The sequence below is a fragment of the Taudactylus pleione genome, unplaced genomic scaffold, assembly GCF_031769625.1.
Source record: "Taudactylus pleione unplaced genomic scaffold, aTauple2 ptg000005l, whole genome shotgun sequence".
Classification (NCBI taxonomy): domain Eukaryota; kingdom Metazoa; phylum Chordata; class Amphibia; order Anura; family Myobatrachidae; genus Taudactylus; species Taudactylus pleione.
In genome coordinates, this window is record NW_028284408.1 from 20,227,133 (window position 1) to 20,253,278 (window position 26,146).

At 44.3% G+C, this 26,146-nt stretch overlaps 1 protein-coding gene across 3 annotated transcripts in view; it reads right to left on the reverse strand.

Moving 5' to 3' along the window:
* Positions 1–26,146, reverse strand: part of SUCLA2 (succinate-CoA ligase ADP-forming subunit beta) — an 85,584-nt gene that overhangs the window by 15,279 nt on the left and 44,159 nt on the right. For all 3 annotated transcript variants that reach the window (XM_088444202.1, XM_088444329.1, XM_088444276.1), the window contains exons 7-10: positions 21,248–21,409; positions 10,048–10,190; positions 6,582–6,702; positions 5,568–5,656 (exon numbers count right to left, since the gene is read on the reverse strand). In XM_088444202.1, the coding sequence (XP_088300328.1) occupies positions 5,568–5,656; positions 6,582–6,702; positions 10,048–10,190; positions 21,248–21,409 (515 nt within the window). The remainder of the gene's footprint in view (positions 1–5,567; positions 5,657–6,581; positions 6,703–10,047; positions 10,191–21,247; positions 21,410–26,146) is intronic.

Genomic DNA, 26,146 nt, shown 5'->3' on the forward strand with positions numbered 1-26,146 from the left:
ATCTGTCTCCCATGCAGTGAAGTTATGTATGTGGGTAGTGTGCAGGGAATGGATATGTGGTAGTCGCTGGAAAGAGTGTTGTTTTGTGCATCTTATAGAATCATGCTAGTTTCATACCTTGCTAATTAAAGGCCACAATTTCTGACCACTGTATCTCCCTTCTGGACTCAAACTGCTGGACAGTAGTGCACGCTTGCCCACAATTTATCCCAAATACCAATGGCATGCAGTCGGGATGCCGATGGTCTAAATGACGACCGTCGGCATCCCGACCGTCTAATCCCGGCAAGGGTCTAATGACAAGCGTCGAAATCCCGACACCTGTCATTTTACCTACGCCGAGGGCCATGCGGCCGGCGGTAAATCATACTGATTCCATACCAACACACCTGTTTATTATTCCTTCACAGCCAATCAATAATCTACTTAAATTGAAGAGTATATAAACAGTACTCAAAGCCATCTACACATCAGCAATCAACAGTTTAACGATTCTTACATCTTTTCTTCCCATATTTAAGGATATCCCATTCTACCAATCTGCACCCACACATTACAGATCATTTCAGGGATTTGAAGATCATCATGAAAACCTAATTTTACTACAAGAAAAATAAAAATCGGCTGATTATTACCATACACTAGCAATCTACAGCCCCAATTGGTCGGCGAAATCCAACAAGTTGAACCACCAGATTTACAGATTCCGATCACTTATTAGTCGGAATTGATGATTGGTGTATACCATAAATTGTCGATTTCCATCAATCATCTGCAAAATGGGGAATTGCCCTAATCCATGCGGACCTTTAGTCATGCTTTTTTAATACTTCTGTGAAACACTGATAAAAGCGGAATTTTACTAATAGCAATTTACAAACGCTAAATAATACAAAAGTAAAAAAAAAAACCTATACATCAAAGTTGCATATTTAAGGTGTCCTGTGGTTGGGAATTATTTAACAAGCATAAACAACTTGTGAGCAGTCACTAATATATAAATTGAATTGTAAGGGAAGAAAATGAAACCAGACAACTAGCCCTTAGCACTTTACCTTACATCTATATTTATATACACTCCTGCTGGTACAACAGTATAACTGTGTCAGAGATTGATAAAACACTAATGTCCAATGCTCCCACACAGTTCTTCTACTGTATATTCCAAAGTGTAGAAATAGGAGAATATATTGACCTTCGTATGACTGTAAGGCTTTTTAAATCACATTTTACACCTCAATACTCTAAATGTCCTTTGATAAATGAAGGGTTTTGATCTGTACATTTATTTCCACTCTCTAGGTCATGTCTGCACAGCAGGGCACCTACAATAATTTCCACTGTAACCACGTTAAGGACGAATAACTTGGTCCTTGCATTACGTGCTGTACTCTTTGAAGTCTATAAATCCATTTTACTTCTTTATAATAAAAATAAAGTTAAATTTGGAAATATATAGATATAGAGTACACTGAAAAATACATATGCAAGATAACATGCCCAAAGGTTATTCCTCAACACATAAAGAAAGTCATTTTTAGGTCTATACATTTTATATTTTTAAAGGTTGGAGAAATTTTTATAACAACCATTTTAAGAGAAAAAGGTTACAGATTAAATATTCAGGACAAAAGGTAAGACTTAATACATTAAAGTAGCTTGGCTCTGCAAACTTTTTGCTACAAAAAATAATTACACTTATGCTGCCCATCCACTAGGCGATTAAACCTAGCGATTGAGCAATAATGACCGTTATCGCTCAATCGCTTGGTAATCGCCCGCAAATCGGGCAGTTTAATGTCCAAAAAGGCCCGCGATGCGCGTACCCGCTAGTCGTTTTTGCCATCTATCGATCACGTCAGGTTCAGCAAGTACGGGGATGATGGATGTGCCCACACTGAACAACTGAATGTAATTGTGCTGTCGTTTCTATGTCGTGTAGTGGATGGGCAGCTTAACATATCTTATTTTATATTTACAGAAAGTTTGGCTGTAGTTCTTTAGCCATATTGCTGCTTTGTAAATATTATGAACTTTTATTGAATTGTGCCAAAAAGATACACAGTACTTTACAGAAAATATTTAATCATCAGTCTCTGGCCTAGAGGAACTTACAGTCTATATTTATTTATTTACAGTTTCTTATATAGCGCAGCAAATTCCGTTGCGCTTTACAATTTGAATCAACATTAACATTTTACTGGGTTGTAAAAGACATACATACATAAAAGACATATATAACATACGTAAAAGACATACATAAAGGTAAGAGGGTCTACCAAATAAATACATTTGCCAAAGCCCAATTAACAGAGTTGTAGTCATTAGGTCGATAATCAGAGTACACACCATAATGTCAACAATTACAATTGTCGACATTAGGTTAAATAGATTTGATTCCGCACAGGTATGTAATTATGTCCATTGAAAAACCAAATATAGTTGTAAAAATGCACATAGTTATATTAACTAAATTATCTGTGTTGGTGGTGCACCATGGAGTCAAGAACAACGTACTCAGTAAGTTGATTCACAGAGGTAAGTCAAAAAAGAAAGCTTCTTATACAAGAGTGCACCAAGAAGGAGCTTTCTTTTCTGACACACCTCTGTGAATCAACTGAGTAACATGTCAACATTGTCACAATGCCAACATTAGGGTTATGCTGCGGGATGGGAGGGTAGACACTAGTGGGAGGCTAGGGTTAGGCTACGGAGGGGGGATGGAGGTTTATGGTTAGGCACTAGGGCAGGACTAGCCAACCTAAGGCTAACCCTAAACCTCTCCTGGGACTTGTAGTTGTTTCACAATAGCTGGAGAGCCACAGGTTGGCCAGGCCTGCGCCAGAAGGAGGATTCGTGTTATGGGCAGGTATTCCGGTTAGGGATAGGGCAGGTACACTCATCGGAACTGCCGCTCCGTCAGATGTCTGCTCTGGAAGTTACACTCACATGACAGCCGGGACCTGGAAGACGCCGCTGGAGCAGGTAAGTCACAACTGGCGCACCAGGGAAGACATTTTGGCTGCCGACATATCATACCACACCCCAATTAACCTACCTGCACTTTTTGCTTTTTTTTGACTGTGGTCAAAAATCGGAGCACCTGGCGGAATCCCAAGTACTCACCTAGACAATCTACACAATGTGTAACAGTCAGATTAGAACCCATGGCCCCACACTGAACAGCAATACTAAGAAATGCTGTTTTAAACATTAATTTTCCCAATTAAAAAAAGATGACAAGTTTCTGTTGGAAAGATGCCAATTAAAAGTCGACAGTAATTTTGCCAAATTCAAGATCAATCTTTAGTCCAGATTAGCAACAACTAAAGACATTTCAAAGTCACTTCATAGAAAGCTTTGAGTCGTAAGCCAAATTCAAGATTTTTTTTTCATTTTATATTTATTTAAAAATATCTTCTCTCCAACAGATGACCACAAAAATAAATACTTTCATGAATACAGCTTATACCATGTATATCACATTTATTGCATAAACTGATGCCTGTTTTACAGCTGAGGAGCTACTAAGCACTTTTGTGACAGGAAGACAGCATTTTAATTGATATGTAATGATGTGACCGTATACATGCTCTTTAGCAGCACATTTTTTTGATGAAAAAAACTCTACAATCAAGAGTGCCAGTGTGACGCTACATACACAGTGCCTTGCAATAGTATTCACCCCCCTTTGCATTTTTCATATTTTGTTGCCTCACAACCTGGAATTAAAATGGATTGTTTGAAGGTGTGCATCATTCCATTCACAGAACATGCCTACAACTGTGAAGTTGTGTTTTTTTTATACTGTGAATCAAACAACATTTAGGACAACATAACAGAAAACTTCAGCGTGCATAACTATTCACCCCCCTAAAGTCAGTACGTTGTCGAGCCACCTTTTGCGGCAATTACAGCTGCAAGTCGCTTTGGATAAGTCTCTATGAGCTTGCCACATCTTGCCCCTGGGATTTTTGCCCATTCCTCAAGGCAAAACTGCTCCAGCTCCTTCATGTTGGATGGTTTCCACTTGTGAACAGCAGTCTTCAAGTCTGACCACAGATTCTCAATTGGATTGAGATCTGGGCTTTGACTAGGCCATTCCAACACATTTAAATCTTTCCCCTTAAACCACTCGAGTGTTGCTTTAGCAGTATGCCCTCGGGTCATTGTCCTGCTGGAAGGTGAACCTCCGTCCCAGTCTCCAATCACAGGCAGACAAACAGGTTTTGCTCAAGAATATCCCTGCATTTAGCACCATCCATCTTTCCCTCGACTTGAATCAGTTTCCCAGTCCCTGTTGCTGAAAAACATCCCCACAGCATGATGCTGCCACCACCTTGTTTCACTGTGGGGATGGCGTTCTTGGGGTGATGGGATGTGTTGGGTTTGCGCCAGACATAGCGTTTTCCTTGGTGGCCGAAAAGTAAAATTTTAGTCTCATCTTCCTCCATACATTTGGGGAGTGGCCCATATGACTTTTGGCAAACTCAAATCATGTCTTCTTATTTTTATCACTAAGTAATGGCTTTTTTCTGGCCACTCTTCCCCAGCTCTATGGAGTGTACGGCTTATTGTGGTCACATGCACAGATACACCAGTCTCTGCTGTGGAACTTTGCAGCTCCTTCAGGGTTCCCTTTGGTCTCTGTGCTGCCTCTCTGATTAATGCCCTCCTTGCCCGGGTCTGTGAGTTTTGGTGGGCGGCCCTCTCTTGGCAGGTTTGTTGTGGTACCATGTTCTTTCTATTTGATGATGATGGATTTGATGGTGCTCCGGGGGATCATCAAAGTTTTGGATATTTTTTTTTATAACCCAACCCAGAATTGTACTTCAACAACTTTGTCCCTGACTTGGAGAGCTCCTTGGTCTTCATGGTGTGATGCCTCTTGCTTAGTGGTGTTGCAGCCTCTGGGGACTTTCAGAAAAGGTGTTTGTACTGACAGATCATGTGACACTTACATTCCACACAGGTGGACTTCATTTCACTAATTATGTGACTTCTGAAGGTAATTGGTTGCACCAGAACTTTTGAGGGGCTTCATAGCAATTTTCAGAATTTTATTTATAAAAATTCTCTTTTATATATATTTTTCTCATTTCACTTCACCAAATTAGACTATTTTGTGCAGATCGATTACATAAAATTCAGATAAAAATAAAAAAATTACAGGTTGTAACATAACGAAAAAGGTAAAAAGCCAAGGGGGTGAATACTATTGCAAGGCACGGTACATAGTAACTAAATGCTGACTGATATCGGTCATGAAACAAAATACGCTGCAATTATACTGCAAAGCCAGCAAGGATTGCGTTTCACTGACATAATTATGATTACACCAATTCCGGCCTCTGCGTTACATAAAAAAAATTACTATAGATGTTATGTTTCTATAGGCGACTCCTAAACAGAAGCCTTTGCCTTCCAGAACCCCCATTACCAACCAGGCACCCAATAAAGCAGCTTAAGTCCTAGTCAGGTAAGCCAGGTTCAGCAGATATAAAAATATGAAGCCGTTTATTATTGAAAGATATTTCTCAATGATAGGAACACATTTCAGTATTTACCATTTTTGCAGCTTCATCCAGATCATCACATGCAAGAATTTTCAGACCACTGGCTGTGATCAGTGCTTTGGCATCATCAACCCGTGTACCTTGAGTAAGCAACAGAAAAGGCTTAGTTAGGAAAAATAAAGAACACATTTCTCATCTAATGTAAAGTATAAACAGCATAATCACAATCCCAGGAAAGAAATGTATTACACAAAAAAAAAAACCATAACCATGTAATGTGTGTAAGTAAAACCTGTACGGTAAGCGATAGATACACTTAGAGAAATTCAGGGTCAGGTTGGGAATGGAGACTGACAAGGCCAGAAAGGTGCCAAAAAGCCAAATTCCTGGGTAAATATACTTTCAGCTCTGGCTAAAAGCTGTCCTGGGGTACAGCAGGGCAATGCACTTCAGTATGAGAGAGATTTGCAGGATAATAGGAGATAAAATAAACGCAGTCCTGTATTTGCAGCATATATAGTACAAGCATCATATGTAGAGATGGATTCGGAGAAAAGGTGAAGTAATCCCATAAACAGCACTGTGTACAAATGAGACAGGGGATGTATTGAGCTCTGTATATTTTTCTTTTTTAAATTAGCGATTTGTGAAGCCACCCTATGCTCCCTGTGTGTACATACATCTAATTGGCGGCATATTTCTACATACAGGATTCCACTTTCAATCTGTCTGTTTCTGTTCTATCCCCAAATTGTACCCCCCCTCCAATTAATCTTAGTCCTATTCTATGTATTCTCGGTTTCCTCTTTATGTATCTGCCCAGACTAAAAAGACATACCAACCTGCAGGATGAAAGTGACGTGTTTAAAATCACAAATGAAATACAATAATTATATATAAAAAAAAAAAAAAAAAACCACACACTTGATAATAGTATTTTCTTCAGCTGAGCTTAAACTTTTAATGTTCAGGTTCCTGAGCAAGTAAATATATCTGAAAAATGAACATGCTACTCTCCCAAAAACCAAACAAAAATGTATAAAAAGGTTAAGAGTGATTATATACCTTGCAGACGAACCACGATAGGTATCCTAAGTTCCAGATCCTTTACAGCCATGATGATGCCTTGTGCAATTACATCACATCTCATAATACCACCAAAAATATTAACCAGGATAGCCAGAACCTGTGTTGAAAATATTTAGGGTTATATCACTCGCACTATGATCTCTTTATATTATAGCAACATGGAAGAACACAGTAATACCCCTTTTCCACCAAAATTCCGGGTCTGACCCGGAGTTGGAACAGAGTTCCTATCCGGATCCGACCCGGAATTTAGCCGGCGCCAACTCGGGATATTCCCGAGTTGGCGCCGCTCACACCGGAATCGGGTCTGCATAGACCTGGTTTTCCCGGCGTGAAAGTGGACGCTTGGAGATGACGTCATCTCCAAGCGCCACTAAAGCCAGACCAATCGGCCGGCTAGCAGCGCACTCCATGTCATCGTGACCCGGAGTGCGCTGTTCTCACAGCAGGGTTTCATGGGCTACGCCTGTGTTAAACCCTGCTAGTTACCTGGGTTGGATTGCCGGGTTACTCGACCTGACGATCCAACCCTCTCCCCTTTTACACCAGGGAGCTGCCCGGGTTAACCCTGCAAAAACCCAGGTTTTAGCTCCGGTGTAACAGGGGTATTATGTTGTGAAAGACACTGCAGGCACAGTATGAGCTAAAGTGATCTCCCTTTCTTCTAATAGAGGGGTGTTCTGAGATTGTGACAAAGAGGGTCCATCAGATTTGGCCAAGTTACCCAAGGAGAAGTCACATTTACTATTCTGGACAGAATGGTCTTATCTGTTGGTAACAATGTTGGGATAAAAAAAACATTAACATATGGGAAAAAAAGAAGAAAAAAAAAAGTGAAAAATTGGTGTTGCATTGCAGAGCTTATAGCCATGAAAAACGTCTAAAAAAAAAAAACAAAGGGAAAAAAATAAAAAAATTCAAAGACAGGATCTATGTCTGCACCAGCTTCAAAACAAAATGTCACATATCCTACATTAACAACAAACAGTTTAAACAATCCTTATTTCAAAAGCTATTTATACATTGAAGTGACCTAATAAAAAGAATAAGGCCGGGTACACACTAGGATCATATCGGGACAATTTGCTGTATTGGAACAACAAATCATCTACATCGTTTAGTGTGTACCCACAATAGTGCGCTACCGCGGGTCACCTATGAGATCTTCTGGTTGGTCGTGCTGCAAGGCCAATCAGCCAACATCATATGCGGGGCTGTGCAGTTAAATGAAGGTATTCAGTAGTTCATTAAATAGCGCAGTGTGTACGGACAATCTGTGATGGCCCTGACCATCTGCACGATTGGCAGTCGTTCTGATGTGTACCCTGCTTAACACATTAAACAAAAAATTGCTTCCATACCACAGGTTGAGAGTCTGTTATAGGTTCCCCTCCTCACAATGAGTCACACTAGCTTGGTAGACCATACAAACCTCCTCTTAGCTATGCGACTTGGGAAGTGGGACGATTCCTCAGCTAAACAACCAATCAGGCTGACGAGATGAGCCAAACAAATTATAACCTTGATCACAATCTACAGATCTACAGCTGGGAAGGGATTTTTAGTTTGCTGTGCATGTTTAAGTAGTTTATACTAGAAATGAGCGGTTTGGTTTTGACTTGGTTCTTTTCATCAAATTACCACAAGTTCGGATTTATTTTATTGGCTATCCTAAACACATGATAGTCGGATAGCCAATAAGATGTAATTTTTGAGAACTGAACATAACCGAGTGATCACTTTTATAGATAACATAAATGGAGGTGACATTTCACAATAAATTTTATAATGTTTTATCTTAACCGATTTACACTGAAAAATACACATTTGGGGATGTATATTTATTTATTTATTACCAGTTATTTATATAGCGCGCACATATTCCGCAGCGCTTTACAGAGAATATTTGGCCATTCACATCAGTCCCTGCCCCAGTGGAGCTTACAATCTATATTCCCTATCATATGCGCGCACACATACAAACTAGGGTTAATTTTTGGTGGGAGCCAATTAACCTACCTGTATATTTTTGGAGTGTGGGAGGAAACCGGAGTACCCGGAGGAAACCCACGCAAGCACAGGGAGAATATACAAACTCCGCACAGTTAGGGCCGTGGTGGGAATTGAACCCACAACCTCAGTGCTGTGAGGCAGTAATGCTAACCATTACACCGTCTGTGCTGCCCATATATGGGGATGTAGTTACGTTGCCGACGGACGGGATGCCGACCCGGGACTAAACATAGGCACCTAAATGGAGACGCCTGTTTACATACAGATGCCATAATCCTGAACGTATGTATAGCGGGGTGTGGTTAGGTGCTAGCTGCGGGGGGGGGAGGTGTTTAGGTCTAGGCACTAACGGGGAGGTTTAGGGTGCAAGAAAGGACGGTTAGGGTTAGAGGCATAAGGGGGAAGGGTTAGCAAAGTTACGTACCCCTGTCGGGATGCCGGTAGTCAGAATCCAGACGCCGGCATTCCAACAGGGTTAGGATACAGACACCTGTCGGTAAGTATCCTAACCCTACCTTTAACCCGTCCTCCCCGCAGCCTAAACCAACCCCTCCCCCACAGCCTAAATATATACCCCCCCCCCAGTACCTAACCCTTCCCACCTAGTACCTAACCCTAACTCAAATCTTCCCCCTAACCCCAATACTTACAGTCAGGATGCCAGCGGTTGGAATTCTGGGCGCCAGCATCCCGACAGCCGGGATTTAAATTACATCCTTTATAATGCATAGGTTACTTTGGATAAAAGACTCATTGAAATGTTCTAATGTGTGCTAGTTGAAATAAACAAGACTATTCCAAATCTACTACAGCTAATATTGCAGATTTCTTCAGTGTTTCCTTATAATCCGATGATTTAATTATTAATCATAAACCTGATCCTCTATTTTCTCCCAGTGGGAAATCTATTCTGAGATATTTTATTGCAGACATCTTTTCTTCAGATGTGTTAATCTTCGGGGATTTGCCTCCCTTTGTGTATACTAGCTTTGCAATCACACAAGCATTCTGGTAAATGCCTATAGTAACACAACACCCGAAGGGAAATATAACCTATGATATCATGTGTAGCTGTGAAACAGACGAATTACACATGCACACGTCCAGTAGTCACTCTCAATAGTAAATATCCCCCTGGGCTAAACATGGAGCACAATCATTTAATTTGAGAAAATTGCTTCAAACTGGGATATGAATGAATGTACTATACAATATGGAATTATTACAGACATCAGCATTGAAAAAACAAACTGTTCCAAGTTTCACAAACATAACAGACCAATAGATGGAAGCAAAAGTGATACATAAATAAAAATACTACATATAATATGTTTCGGGCTAAATACATTTCCTAATGTAAAATGTATTGGGTATTGCAGCAAGATGCAGGGCAGATGATGTGCAGGAGGAAGGGGAATGTACTTGGTACCTTCTTATCAGACGTGATGAGTCTAAAAGCTTCTGTTACTTGGTGGACAGTGGCACCACCACCAACATCTAGGAAGTTTGCTGGAGTCCCACCATGTAGCTTTATTATATCCATTGTTGCCATGGCCAGGCCAGCGCCATTCACTGTGAAAAATGAAAACACAAATTTCACTGGACAGAACATATTCACAGTTGCCAGATTTTCTACATATATGGGGGAAACTCAATTAAGCAGTGGGACAACCCAGGAGCTTGTTGCGTTTACTAGTGTGACAGCTGTATTGTATGGAGTTAGCCTTCTAGGCCATAAAAATAGATGTCCAGATGAGAATGTGTAGTTGGCCTGTGGCAAACCCTTGACCCCTTTTGAGGACATGTATCTAGCTCCCTCGCAACCAACACATTTTTTCTCCAGTGGGTACCAACTCCTGATTGAACATACATTTCAGACGCTTCCTAAATTCACCAGGGACAGGGAACAAGACCTACAAATTCAATTAGACTCTAATGATCGGCAATATGTTTTTCTCACTACTTTCTCTTGTGAGTTACTCTATAATAGAAACCAGATTTAAGGTTCTCTGTCGTTGTGACCATTGCCCCTTGCTCTGGCACAAATGTGGCCTGGTGTATCTAGCAGTTGTTAAAGATGTAGCCAGGCAGCGGGTTCTCCACTTAATATATGGTGGGATTGCCCGGTCCTACGTCCCTTTTGGGAAAAGGTTTTATCCCTAACTACTACACTTCTGGCCAGAGACACCCCTGCTGATCCTTCCCTTCTGGCTCTTAAACCTGTCCTCTGGTTGGAATCGGTATGAATTACTGCAAGACCCAAGCCTGGCGGATGAATAAACGATGCTGGAAGGCCGGCACATGAAGATCCCGACAGAAGTAAGAACCCTAACCCTCCCTTAGGGGTGCCTAACCCTAACCTCCCCCCCTTCCCCTAGCCTGACCCCAACCCTCCCAGGGGGTGCCTGACCCCAAGTCCCCCCGGGAGTCCCTAAACCTAACCCTCCACGGCTATCACCTCCCGACACCATCATTACCTACGTTCGGTATGCCGGGTGTCGGGATTTCGGTGTGGGGCCAATGATAGATGCCTGTATTTAGACGCCTATTAGTCCCATGCCAGGATTTCACTGTCAGGAAGCCGGAGGTCGGCATTTCAACCGCCGGCTTTCTGACTACATCCCCTCTGGTTTCATAGCTGGTTATAAGAAGTCCCTACTAAAGCACATTACTAGTGCTGTTAAAGTAGTAATTCCAGTGCATTGGAGGTACATTTACCCACCTACACACAAAGAATAGTTTGATAAATTAGACCTCTATATGGCTATGGATGACACCCTTCCAGGGGTTGAAAGGAATGAGTAATTTTGTGTTGTTTTGGGGTCGCCCGTGGCTAGAATTGAAAGGACGCAATACGCTCTTATTACCAAAGTGCCTTGCCTTACTCCAATAGTTCCTCTGCTGACCACTGCCATCCTGTACACTGGTTGACTCGCTATCATTCGATACTGTAGGTAATTTACTTCCCCTCCCCTTTCTACTCTCTATCCTCCTGACCTTGTGTCCTGTCTTACGTTTATTGCTTTGATTTCTGCTCACTGATTTTAAAGATTCCTCTTTTATTATGCTTGCCTTTGTTTATGTAATTCCTTTTTTTTGATCACCTGCTGATTTCATGATTGTTTACCTTTATTGATGGACACTCTGCCATGGACATGTTCTTGTACAAAATTGATGAAAGAAAATAATGCCCCAAAAAATAAAAATAAAGAATAAACAAGGAGGGGGAAGGGCCGGGACATCTAAGGTACTAGTAGGAACATGGTCATTGTGTTAATGAAAAACACACTGGGGTATATTTACTAAGTAGCGGCTCATAAGCTGTTTGTCCTAGTCTTGCATTTATTATTATTGCCCTCTTAAACCCTGCGGAAGAACCAGCTTTGCAAACTGCCACTTAGTAAATATACCTGCCCCCTTGTGTCAAGATGCCAGTTTACCGTATATTGGCTGTGATTGACCACATGAGCTATGCATCACAGGAACTTTTGACCACACCAACAATGAATATTAATATTTAAGGCATTTATGAGACAGAGGGAGGGTGCTGTTTTAAATTAGCTTCATCTCCAAAAGGGTTTATGCACATTAATAAATTGACATCGCAATTAGACTTTTATTCAGCTGTATTGTTTATTCAGATTTTTAAAACTGCATAACAGATACAAAGCAGTGCTTCTACTAAATATCAAAGGGCTATTTATCACATTGCTAACGACATGTATATCAAAATAAATATGGACTCCAAAGAGATGCACACATTTGTTATGATTAGACCAAATGAGGCAAAGCAAAGAGTATGACAAGCAAATTACTTTTGCCATTTTCTCCACTATAAAAACAAACAATATAAATAGTTACTGGGAAGACAATAGTTTAATGAGTTTAATAGATAAAGCAAACCCTGAAGTTTAAAAAGATGCATACAGTGCTGCCTGAAAAGCGAAGTGGATATAACACTAACTTATTACAAAAAAAATAATGGATGTGATTTATGAAACTGATATAGCATGCATGTACAGTGCCTGCAGACACAAAATAAATGAAGCACAAACCTGCAGGTAGGAGAAATATTACAGATGAATGATACAATTAATGAAAATAAAGAAACAATTACTGGTATCTTACAAATTACACACCTGTCAAACAAATCACAGCCAAAAGTTTAAACGTATAATAACATTTTGACACACTTTTGGTAGGCAAATACTAAAAATAAGGGGGGGGGGGATAAGTGGTTAACTATTTAATGGGTTTAATTAGGAGTATAATGTCTGTAGCGTACTGCAGTCACTAATGCGGCCTGTAGCGTACGGCAGTCACTAATGCGGCCTGCAGCGTACGGCAGTCACTAATGCGGCCTGCAGCGTACGGCAGTCACTAATGCGGCCTGCAGCGTACGGCAGTCACTAATGCGGCCTGCAGCGTACGGCAGTCACTAATGCGGCCTGCAGCGTACGGCAGTCACTAATGCGGCCTGCAGCGTACGGCAGTCACTAATGCGGCCTGCAGCGTACGGCAGTCACTAATGCGGCCTGCAGCGTACGGCAGTCACTAATGCGGCCTGCAGCGTACGGCAGTCACTAATGCGGCCTGCAGCGTACGGCAGTCACTAATGCGGCCTGCAGCGTACGGCAGTCACTAATGCGGCCTGCAGCGTACGGCAGTCACTAATGCGGCCTGCAGCGTACGGCAGTCACTAATGCGGCCTGCAGCGTACGGCAGTCACTAATGCGGCCTGCAGCGTACGGCAGTCACTAATGCGGCCTGCAGCGTACGGCAGTCACTAATGCGGCCTGCAGCGTACGGCAGTCACTAATGCGGCCTGCAGCGTACGGCAGTCACTAATGCGGCCTGTAGCGTACGGCAGTCACTAATGCTGTGCTGTCTGTAGTATATGGCGATCACTAATGCGGTCTGTAGCATACGGCAGTCATAGTCCTGTGGAACCCTATGGACTTCGTAGAAATAGAGATAACAAGGGTAAGTTCTTACTATATCTCTTATTTTCTACTGCAGGGTCCATAGGGTAACACAGGATACCTTGTGGATGTCCCAAAGCAGTATCCTTCAAGGGTGGGGACGCTCCTGTGCTGTAAGGAGAATCCGCCGCCCGAAGGAAGCATCCTGAGAGGCATAGGTATCAAATACATAATACCGTACTAAAAGTATGGACGGATAACCATGTGGCAGCCTTGCAAAGCTGAACCGCTGAGGCGCCACGTCGAGCTGCCCACGAAGGACCCACAGACCTAGTGGAATGAGCCCTAACAGAAGATGGAACAGGAAGGCCTTCATAAACATAAGCTTCAGAAATAGCCAAGCGAATCCATCCTGCCAATGTTTGTATAATGGCAGGCCACCCTTCTTCCGGAAACTATACCAAGGACAAACAAAGAGTCCAACTTCCGAAAAGAAGCAGTGCGGCCAACAAAGTTTTAAGGCCCGCACCACATCCAAGGTGGCCTCACCAACCGACAGGTCCGTTGAATTAAAGGTCAGCACAATAATTTCCTCGTTGATATGGAGACTAGATACCACCTTCGGAAGAAATTCAGGACGAGTGCGAAGCACCGCCCTGTTTCTATGAAAAATGAGGAATGGAGGTCAACATGACAAAGCCCCCAATTCCGAAAACTGTTTTAAGAGTAAGCCATTTCAAGTCCACTGAGCCCAGTGGTTCAAATTGCGGTCCTTGAAGAGCCCTTAGGACCACAGCCAGATCCCAAGGCGCCACAGGTGGAACAAAGGGAGGCTGGATACGTAGTACACCTTGCATAAAGGTGCAGACATCAGGAATCGTAGCAATCCTACGATGAAACCACACTGATAAAGGCAGACACCTGCACCTTCAGAGAGGCAAGGCGAAGACCTTGATCCAAAGCTGCCTGTAGGAAAGCCAGCACCCTGGATAACCCGAAACCGAGGAGCATAACCTCTAGGGCGACACCACTGAAAGAAAGCACGCCATACTCGATGATAGATGCTGGCAGATGAAGGTTTCCGAGCTCGTAATATGGTGTTAACCACAGAGCTGGAAAAACCCCTGGACCTCAAGATGGCAGTCTCAATAGCCACGCCGTCAAAGACAGCCGACCCAGGTCCGGATGATGACAAGGACCCTGAGATATCAGGTCCTGACATAGAGGCAACAGCAACGGAGTATCCACCGAGAGACTCCGAAGGTTTGAGTACCAGTGCCGTCTGGGCCACGCTGGAGCTATCAGTAGGAGCATGCCGCCTTCTTGCTTGAACTTGCGTAGCACTCGAGGAAGAAGAGAGAGCGGAGGGAAGAGGTATGCATACCGGAAGGTTCAACTGACCGACAGGGCGTCCACCAGACAAGCTTTTGCGTCTCTTGTTCTTGACCCGAACACCGGCAATTTGTTGTTGTGTCGGGAGGCAACAACATGAGATCTATCTCTGGTAGGCCCCACTTGTTCACCAGTAGCTGAAACACCTGCTGGTGAAGAGACCACTCTCCTGGATGCACGTCTTGACGGCTGAGAAAGTCTGCTTCCCAGTTGAGGACTCCTGGTATGAACACTGCCGATATTGCAGTGAGATGTCTTTCCGCCCCAAGCCAGAATGTGGGACACCTCTGTCAGAGCCTGCCTTGCTTGCTGGAGAGCCTTGAACACTGCCCGAAGTTCCAATATGTTTATTGGAAGAGCAGCTTCTACTGGTGTCCACCTTTCCTGGAAGAAATGTGGACCAGTCACTGCCCCCCAGCCTCGGAGACTGGCGTCCGTTGTCAGAAGGACCCAGTCCGCAATCCAAAAGGGGCGCCCCTTGTTCAGGAGAGCAGTCTGCAGCCACCAGGCCAGAGACAGAAGTACCTCCGGGGAAAGCACCATAGTCTGTCTTTATCTGCTGTGGCAACCCATTCCATCTGGAGAGGATCAACTTCTGCAGAGGTCTGGAGTGGAACTGGGCAAACTCCACCATGTCGAACATCGACACCATGGAACCCAGTAACCTCATCGCCGAGTGAATAGACACCCAGCGACTCCGCAGGCAAATTCAAACTTTCGCCTGTAACGCAGAGATCTTTTCCTCCATCACAAAGAGCCTCTGATGTCGGGAGTCCAACAGAGCTCCTAGATGGATCATCCTCTGGGAGGACTTCTTCCAATTTATCAGCCAGCCGTGAGTCTGCAATACAGAGACTGTCAGTTTCAGATGGTGCTGAAGTTTCTCTGGAGACTCCGCCAACAACAGGAGGTCATCCAGATAGGGTAACAAGCGAACTCCCTGCATCCGCAGGTGAGCTGCCATAACTTTGGTAAACACTCGAGGCGCTGTGGCCAGACCAAAGGGCAATGCCTGAAATTGGAAGAGGTTGCGGACCACTGCAAACCTGAGGAAACGCTGGTGCGCTGAAGCAATAGGGATATGCAGGTTTGCATCCTGAATATCCAGCGACGCAATGAAGTCCCCAGGCTCCATCGCTAGGTAGATGGTACGCAGGGTCTCCATCCGATACAGAGGAACCCTCAAAAATTTGTTGAGGGATTTGAGGTTGAGTATTGGCCGGTAGGACCCATTGGGTTTCTGTACCAGAAAAAGATTGGAGTAATACCCCAATCCCTTCTGAGATGAAGGAACCGGCACTATGACCCCATCCTGGAGCACAGAGCACAATACCTTCGTGAATTCCAGGGCCTTGTCCTGATTGGACGGAAGACCTGTGGTGAAAAACCGGCTGGGAGGCCTCCGTCGGAAAGACAGGGTGTACCCCTGAGAAACCACTTCTCTTACCCATGTGTCTGAAGTGGTCAGACACCAGCTTTGGGCGTATTGAAGCAGTCGGCCTCCCACTTTGGGGTCCCCCAAAGAAAGGCCCGTCCAGTCAGGCCGAAGGCTTGTCATCGGACTTGGGAGCAGGGCGTCTGGTGCTCCAAGCCTGCTTCTTTGGCTTTGTAGGCAGACCGCCTCTTGGCGGCAGTCCGCCTCGGAAAGGACTGTACCCTAGACTTACTCTGGGTTCTATAGGGCCGAAAGGACGAAGAGCCCGACCCTGATGGGACTGTAGCCGATGGCAGGCACGCAGACTTAGCTGCCGCCAGGGTAGCCACAATTTTGTCCAGATCAGCGCCAAAAAGGACTTCTCCATTAAAGAGTAAACCCTCCAAACCCTTCTTGGAATCAGCATCCACCTTCCAAGAACGCAACCGCAGGGTGCGACGAGCTACAACTGCTGCCGAGGAGATCCTAGAAGCAAGAAGGCCAATATCCAAGGCCGCCTCATTAATGTATGTGGCTGAGTCCCTTGTCAGGTGATGAGTCCGGGGGTCCAGAGACGCCTCCAAAGTATCAGCCCAACGCTCCACGTCTCTAGTCACCCAGCACATGGCCATAGGCGGTCTGGACACTCCTCCTGCAAGGGAATACATGGATTTGAGACACATTTGAACCCTGCGATCCGTAGGATCCTTTAAGGAATACATGGAGGACATACGCAATGTAGCACTCTTCACTAGACAAGTGACATGAGAATCCACTTGTGGAGGAGTTTCCCACTTGGAGAAAGAATTTTCCGCAAAGGGATATACCACTGCCAAACGCCTTTGAGGCTGGTAACGTTTACCCGGAGTTTTCCACGCTTCCTCTAGATGATCCACTAGATGGCCAGATAGGGGAAATAGCGTAGCGTCACCTTAACATCCTTGAAAAAGGTATATTTTGATTTGGCTATGGGGGGTTCGTCATCTTCAATAGCCTAGGCCGTGCGGACCGCACGTATAAGGCCCGGTATATAGACCATAGACTTAGACTCCGTCTCCTTAGTACGGAAAGGCTCCTGGTCAGAAAGGTCAAGCATCTCTCCTTCATCAGATGACACATCATCCTGATCAAATTGATCATTCTGAGATTGCAGCGGTCGCTTATGCGGCCGGAATGATGACTCCCCCTGTAATATGTCAGACAGGTGTTGCACCGTAGTGGAAAGGGAGCTAACCCACGCAGGTTCTTGAGTGACCTGGGGGGTGGATAGTGGGAGATTCTGGGGGTCCACTAACTGTCTAGGGAATCCCTGTATGGGAGAAGCCACCATTGATTGCTGTGAAAACCCCATTTGGGGCAAAGCAGGGGGTGACGCTAACTGGCCCACCAGGGCTGTAAGCACCTTAGCGAAACAAGCCCAGGGAGGTTCCTGTACCTGTGTCATCTGATGACGGAGAGATGCAGGGAGGTTCCTGTTCAGGTACAGAAACAGTCATAGGGCGTGAGAGGAGAAAACACGCCTTACATAACCCCTCAGAGTGCCCATCACCCTCCACCAACTGTACATGACATACAGTACATTTTGGATGTAGGGGAAAATCATGTTCACTGTCAGACATGATGAGTGACACTTTAGATTGTATGTGACACAACTCACTGATAACACTGTATTAGTGAGGTTATAACCACCCTGCAACAACGCACCGCAAGGGCTTTAGCAGAGAAAGACAGGGATGGGTAAAATGGCTGACAGTCAGAAATTAAGTAGAGGCAGCAGCGCTAGCATGAAGTCACATACAATGCAGAAATCAACCTTGCACTATCAGCGCTGAGCTCAACTATACAGACACAGAGTCTGGTAGGAAACAGCGCTGCATACTCTGACTTGCTATCAGCGGAGGAGAGGTATGCGGGGAGACCCAGACCACAATGCCAGCCAGCGTCCAGTTTCCAACAACGTTTGCCACATGTAAAAAGATGGCCACAGAGGAGGCGGAGTTCGGGGGAGGAGCGGCTGCACTGGCTCATACCGCTGTGGAGAGGCAGTGTGCAGCAGGGGAGGCGCCGGCTGCTGTGCAGGGAAGGCGCGCTCCGCTGACCTGCATTTAACCCCCGTTTCTGCACCGCCGCGGCCCGCTGTCCTAGGGGGGTAGTGGAAGCGCAGAAGCAATGCCTGGCTCCACGCTGCGGCCAGTCCCCAGGGAGCCCCCTGCCTGGGGACTCAGGACTGTGCTATTCGGCGGGGACCCACCGTGGGACTCGGCCGCTTACCTGTGTGCCCCGTAAATCCGGCTACAGTCCGGGTAACCGGGGTCACCGCTAGCTGTGACCCCAGTTACTCACCAGGATCCCCGGAACAGTACCGGTGTTCTGGTACCAGCAGGGTGTAGGAGTGACGGCATGGACGTCAGTACTGACTGTCCATGCTGTACACTCATTAGTGTGACCACAGCTGCTAGAAGAACTTCAGGGGCCTCAACAGACCCTCTCTGTACAGTGCCTCCGACTCAGAGCCGGGCAACAACGAAAACGGAGTACCTGAGGCTCGGGGGCGGGGTATAGGAGAGGGACCCCAGTGCATCCTGGGAGGCCGAAAACTTAACTTTGTGGTGCCCAGATGTCTGCCGCCATCGCCTAAACCCCCAAGGTATCCTGTGGATACCCTATGGACCCTGCAGTAGAAATAGGAAGTTCGCCTGCAGCATTTTGGGCTGGTAACAGGGAGTGGCAGCCAAAATGCAGTTGTGTTGCGACCATCTTCTGGGTGTGTCGCTGCCTGCATCTGCTATCCTGTACGCAGAAAACATGGCTCTGGCGTCTCAATTCCCACGGCCATTCTGTGGGACCATAGACTCACTCAGGACTGCGACAATTGAATGCTCTGCAACCGATGCTGCGTCTGCACAGATGCTTGGGTTTGGAAAGCGTTTGTGACACTATAACGTAGCATTTCGCATGCAGGTACAACCGCATACAGAATATAGGCATGCCGCATGTCATTTAACAGCAGTGCGTCCTATTAGCATCACTGTAAGGTAAAAAGCCACACGAATAGGACGCTCAACGCTACGAAGTCATGCAACTAGACGGGCTGCTTATCGTGCAAGGAGGCTAGCTGTATGTGGACACATCTGTAGAATGTAGGATCACGGTATGTTGGGAGCAAGTTGACACACACACTACATCTATATAGCAGGAAATATCACATCACAGAATATGACCATAATACACCTTCTAGATCAGGCATGTCAAACATGCGGCCCGAATAAACATTTTCTGTTTGGGCTCATATATGAGTGTGGGCTCATATATAAAATATGCGGCCCACACCCCTGCCACGATCGGAGCACAACTCCGATCGGCCAGTGTTTACTTTACAGCCTGGCCAGCATTCCCAGTGATGCAGCGCGTGGGTGACATCACGACGTCGCCCGCGATGAGCGGAGCCTACCACTCTGGATCTAATTAGATCCAGTCAGAGGCAGCGTCTACACGGGACGGCATGGACTGGAGCGGTGCAAAGCGGCCATCGTGAAGAAAGGTAAGTACTGCAGAGACAGGTGAGTGGGGCCTGTTCTATACTGGGAGGGGGCACACCATAAGGGGCATTACTGAGGACACAACATAAGGGGCACTACTAGGGGCTCTACATAAGTGGCATTACTGGGGGCTCTGCATAAGGGGCATTAGTGGGGGCACTACTAAGGGCATTACTGGGGCACTGCATAGGAGGCATTGCATAATGGGCACAAATTCAGGGGGCATTGCAAAGGGGCTCTAATACAAGGTGGAATTGCATAAGGGGCACTGCATTGGTTTTTATTAATAAACCTTTCAAAATTGCATACAAGACTTTTTTTTTTTTTTTTGCGGCCCACACACTCGTAGGCCTTGAATATTCATCCCAGTTGGTATTTTGAGTCTGACATGCCTGCCCTAGATGATACCACAGGAATTCTACAATCTGAGTCTCAATCTTCTGTAGCTATGCACCATGGTCATCACAACACTTACATACAATACCCAAAATATTGGGGCCGATTCGGAGATGGGAGCAAAGCAAATAAAGCAAGTAATTTTGCATCTGGACAAACCATGCTGCAATACAAGGGGCACAAATAATTTTTAATGCATGTGGGGTAAATACTGGACAGTTTTGTATGTACACTACAATTTAGATTTGAGTTTGGGCACACTCCTCTCACATCTAAAATTTCTCTGCACATTTTATATCTGCCCCACCTGCAATGCAGCATGGTGTTACCAAGTTGGGGCAGATGGTTACCTCCAGTCCTCTTACCTCGCTTAAGGTGAAGAGCAAATAAAGAGAACACTGCAATTTTATCTATGATATCACAGGATTTTCAGTTTCACTGACCCCTCGCTTCACAGCAGCTGATAGCTCTGGGCCAGGCAGCAAGATGGGCTGCCCTCCACTATATCATGCTTTAACATGCATGCCGGCAGCATATTTCAGAGAGAAGACACATATATAGGGGGCAATTTAATTCAGAGGGAGGGAGCTTTTCAATTCACCGCACTGTGTAGTCTGACTAGAAGCTGTTAAGTCGGAGAATGATTGCTCTCGCGACTTAACCTGGGTGTATAGTAGTGAGAACCGGCATTCTCCAACTAAAGTGCCAGGCGTGAGGCGTTTAGCGCCGCGCTAAGCCGGAAAACTTCCTCAGGGCCGGCACTTTAGTCGGATTTCTCCTCACACCCTCAGGAGGGTGCCAGAAGAAATTATTAGTCGGAATAAACAGCGTACTAAATTGAATAGCTTCGGGAGCTCCCGGTGCTATCAATAGCACGCTGAAATGTATTCCCACCCATAGAAGAGGAATCCTATGAACATTTACACATGCATATAGAATGAGATGCACAAAACTATCGTTACATACCAAGACATCCAATATTTCCATCCAGGCCGATGTAGTTTAGGTCAGCTTTTGCTGCTTGTTGGTCCCGCTCATCTTCCTGTGACCAGTCTCTTAGATCAAAAATCCCTTTTTGCCGATATGCTGCATTGGTGTCAAAGTTTATCTTTGCATCCATGCACATCACTAGGAAAATGTACAAACAATACAGTTTAAAAAAAAAAAAAAAAGGTGTTTTTGTTGCATCAATGTTTTCTATTAAATGACAATGGATACAAAACATGGAAGAGCGTTTACAACAGGAACATTTTTTTTTCCCATTATAAATGTATTATTATACTAAAGTCTTACAAAAAAAATCCGTAAAGAGAACATTTGATAATAGAAGTGGACACAGAGGTACTAAGCTGGCAGACTCCTCGGACATGTGGAAACCCTCCGTCTGAAGGAAACCATTTCAAAGTTTTCCAAAACCCGTTGTCACTTTATAGATGACTGGGAGATGTGTGCTCACTGCTATCTGAAGCAGAATAGTCCTGCTTGATGTTATCATTCTGTATATTACATCACTGGTTGTACTGTACACCATTATGCTATAAGGGAGGACTAACATATAGCCGCCACATATATTTTTGGTCCCAGTTTCAAAATAACACATTTTTGGTTAAACTGGTGCAGAGTTTTCAGAAAAATGTACATAATATGACCTACCTGTCATGCTACAGTAGTAAAGCTAGAGAACTTTCACAATGGATAACAGAAGGAGACAGAACCACAAACAAATACTAGAATATTTATGGATATATCACAGTCAACAGGGGAGATTCAATTAGCTGTGAGTACCTGCTGGAGCCTTGCACACATCACAGTATTACGGTATGTAAATCACCACTTGGTTTTGCTCACAGTAAGGAAAATAAGTAATGTTTCTGACCTATAATATCCTGCGGTGTCTCATGGCGCAAAGTTCTTTTGGGCCATCATGCCTAATTCACCCTCAAAGCTTTAATATACTGTAAGTATTTTTGCATATTATTGTTTGCAACCCACTAGTATTTCAGTGACACCAATAAATTAATAGTGTGTAGTATGTCTAAGTCAGATATTAGTAGCTTTCACTCAGGCATGACGACTTTGGGGCTGATTCAGCATGGATCGCTATTGCAATAGTGTACACAGGCGGCCGATTGTTGCGTACTGCGCATGCATCGCACTGAGCACGCGCAGCAGCATTGCTATCGCACTGCAATCACGCAGACCTTGAAAGCCATCACAGAGTAAGTGGCAGGTAGTCCAGGTCAGCGTTTGGGGGTGGTGACAGGGGAGTTGTAGGAGAAATGCAAGCGTCCGTTTGAACATCGTTGCATGGGTGCGCATAAATTAGTCACTGCGGAGGCATACGCAGCTTGTGTACTCATTGTGTGCGCTGAGGTTAGCAATTTCTGAGTAAGGTCAGACCTGCTGTAATAGGGAACATCGAGTAACATCGGCCCCTCACGCACAATGTATACACAAGACTGCAATGTATTACGGATGTGAGAGTGGTAGTGGCAGTCTCTATGCTGGCTTTGCGATTGCATTCATTAGCATATTTTCGCAGTAAATCTGCGTGCGTACTCGCAGCCTCGATCGCAATGATGATCCGTAATGACTCGGACCCTTCGTATACATCTGCATGCAAAGCAAAATGACAAAGGAGAGCGGATTGCCCTCAGCAAGACCTCTGTCAGTATTACTATGGCAAAGTCATATCAGGTAAACAGCATTTGCAAACATAAAATTAAAGCACAATCTGAAGCAAAAACAGTATGTAATAAACCAGAGATAATGTGAGCTATACCCAAGCCAGGGGTCGGGTACGGGATGCCGGCACTCAGAATCCCGACATCTGCAGGCAAGCATCCCAACACTAAAGCTGGCCACACACTAGACCAACTTACATCCAACCAGCCAACTAGTTGATTGGTTGGAATGAAAATCTGGTAATGAATGGGAGTAACTGATTATCAGCAATTTGCTCCTAAATGCCAGAAAACAGATGAAAATGGTCGTTAGACAAGTTTGTTAAATGTTTGATCTGAACTATTTGTTCAAACAACAGTTTTGGTCCATTTTCCAGCGTTTGGGTGCAAATTGCTGATTGCCATTTGCTGTCATATGTTACCAGATTTTCATTCCAACCAATCAACTAGTTGGCTGGTTGGACAGATAATCTTTAGATGTGTGGCCAGCTTAAAGCCTACCCCTAAACCCAACCACCCCCCCTTCCCCGCAGCCTAACCCTCCTCCCCGCAGCCTAACCCTCCTCTCTCTCCCCCCGCAGCGCAACCCTCCTCCCCCCGCAGCGCAACCCTCCTCCCCCCACAGCGCAACCCTCCTCCCCCCACAGCGCAACCCTCCTCCCCCTCTCCACCACAGCCTAACTCTCCTCCCTGCAGCCTAACCCTCCTCCCCCCTGCAGCGCAACCCTCCTCCCCCTCCCCACCACAGCCTAACTCTCCTCCCTGCAGCCTAACCCTCCTCCCCGCAGCCTAAAAGCAGCCTAACCATCCCTTTAGTGCCCAACTCTCCCTCTAACCCACTTACCTTTGGGATGCTGGCGCCGGGATCCTGACTGGTGTCCAAAAATAAAAGGATATGCGAGATAATATATTATCACTATGCACACATTTTCTATGGTTACAGCCTTTTCATCTACATATTAGTAAAATGTAAACAATCTAAAAATATATTTACATGTATCTAATTCCCCTTTATATTTCATCTAGTGCTGTGCAAGTTACTGCTTTTCAATTTTAACAGAAGTTTTGTTATTGCTTTGTCCTGCCAACTCGTTTTTTACAAACATGCAGGAGATATACTCTGTGCTCTCATGACAGGTTTTTATTGCACATATAAGATGTACACATACAATTCAATACAAGGCAAAACATTAATGTAACAGGAACAGTCAGTTTGAATATAAAAAAAAATTGCTTTCTATGTGCATTGTGGAAAAACAAAAATCATCTTTTACATTACAGCATTTACACGTTTTATCTCCACTACAAAAGATTTGTTTTCTGGCATACAATTTTTCCATTATAGTTCAGCCATCTACCGTCCCTGCTGCAGAGGATAATCAGACGCACTCAAAAGTATGTGCAGGAGAGCCACTTAAACATCTGAACAGCAAGCCAGTGCAAGTAGCATAAAAGGTATTACAAAAATAAACCTCTAAAGTAATTTCTGCTGTAAACAGAAGACTTTGATAAAGCAGAGGGATGCATTGTAAGTGTGCTACTACATAGCCAGCCGTCATACAAATTGCAGGTGGACGGCACACAAGCAACGCACTATTCCTTGCTTAGTAAATGACTACACACAAGTGTGTACAGTGTATAGTGCATGTGCGTTTATATGTGAAGCCTAAACGAGTCATCCACTCAGTGTGTGGCCTCTACATAGGTCTGGGCAATGGGTCCGATTAAGTGGCTGACCGTGGGGTTTGTACAATGGCCTCTGAGTCAGCAGTCAAGACTGCATATGTGAATATAGGTAAATGTACACTTGTCCTAAAAAACTACAGAACATATTTCTGTTCTAATGCCACATTGATCTGTACTCAGAATACAACTACCTTCCCATAATGGTTACACGTGACTACCCTAATCGTGCAGTGCTGGAATAATACCACTTTCTTAAAGTTAAATTGTATGGAGTGTGAATATCTGCTTTAAGATCCTGGCTCATTGAAATAATCATTAGCTTGTAACTTACAGGTGTGCTATGCCAGTGGAACTACAGCAAGTGTGTGACATTTGCTGTTATGGCATTTGGTATCATGTGAATCCTTCATAATCTGTTGTGTGTATAATTTACCTAGAAGACATTTAAAGACCTTTCATTTAAAAGCATGACATCTGCTCAGCAGCAGATTTGGACTGTGTAATCCAGCTCCACTAAAAATACGATATAGGAGATAAGACAATTCCCTGCTGTTGTGTAGAAGATAAGACAATTCCCTGAAGTTATTAAAAATAAGGATTGTTGAAAACAAGATATCAAATCAATTAAAAAATATATCTAAAAAAAAAAACTTTAAAAATTGTTAACATTGTCTATTGGCACATGCTTTCAAACAGTTACACATAATATTTAACTTAATACTTAACTGTACATAATAAAATATTATATAGTAAAACTCTCCTATATTTTAATTGCATTGATCTAGACTCGGAAGACAGGCAAAATCCCATGTGTGATAGTTGCCAAGTTAGGCACATGGGAAGGACGACCTTCCGGACCTCAAACCTGACAGACTAGTCTAAATCCCTTGATTGATCACCTCCATATCATCATCTACTAATTATAACTACAAATAACATTTCCTGTAAGAAAGGCTTCCAATCTATTTTAACATCTGCTGTCAAGTATGTTCCAACCATCTCATGTGGTAAGGAATTCATTCCACTGCTGAGACTCTTGCAGTAATAACCCCTTTCTCAAAAGCCATAAACTAGTAGATTACTCTCAAAGACATTTCAGGAAACACCTAGCCAGTTCTTGAAACAAACTGTAAATGTAAGGAATGACCTAACCCTTTATCACACCATGCTGACCATATTCTCAGAATCCCTTCCAATAGGTTACCTACGACTGGAGTCACACTGACAGATCTGTAGTTTCCTTCTTCTGATTGGATCCAATTTATTTATTTTTTCTTACAAAGTCTGGCATCACATGTATTGTTCACCAGACTTCAGGCACCGAGGGCCTGATTCAGAGATGGACGCAATGTCGATTACGTATGTATGTAGGTGTATGTAGAGAAGAGAGACTATTTTGTTTCTTTTTCTCTGTTCTCCTGCAAATTGAAGCTCTAAGGAAGATCTAACGACGTTGATATATAAACACGGGCTAATGCAAGCTTGACACAAGCTG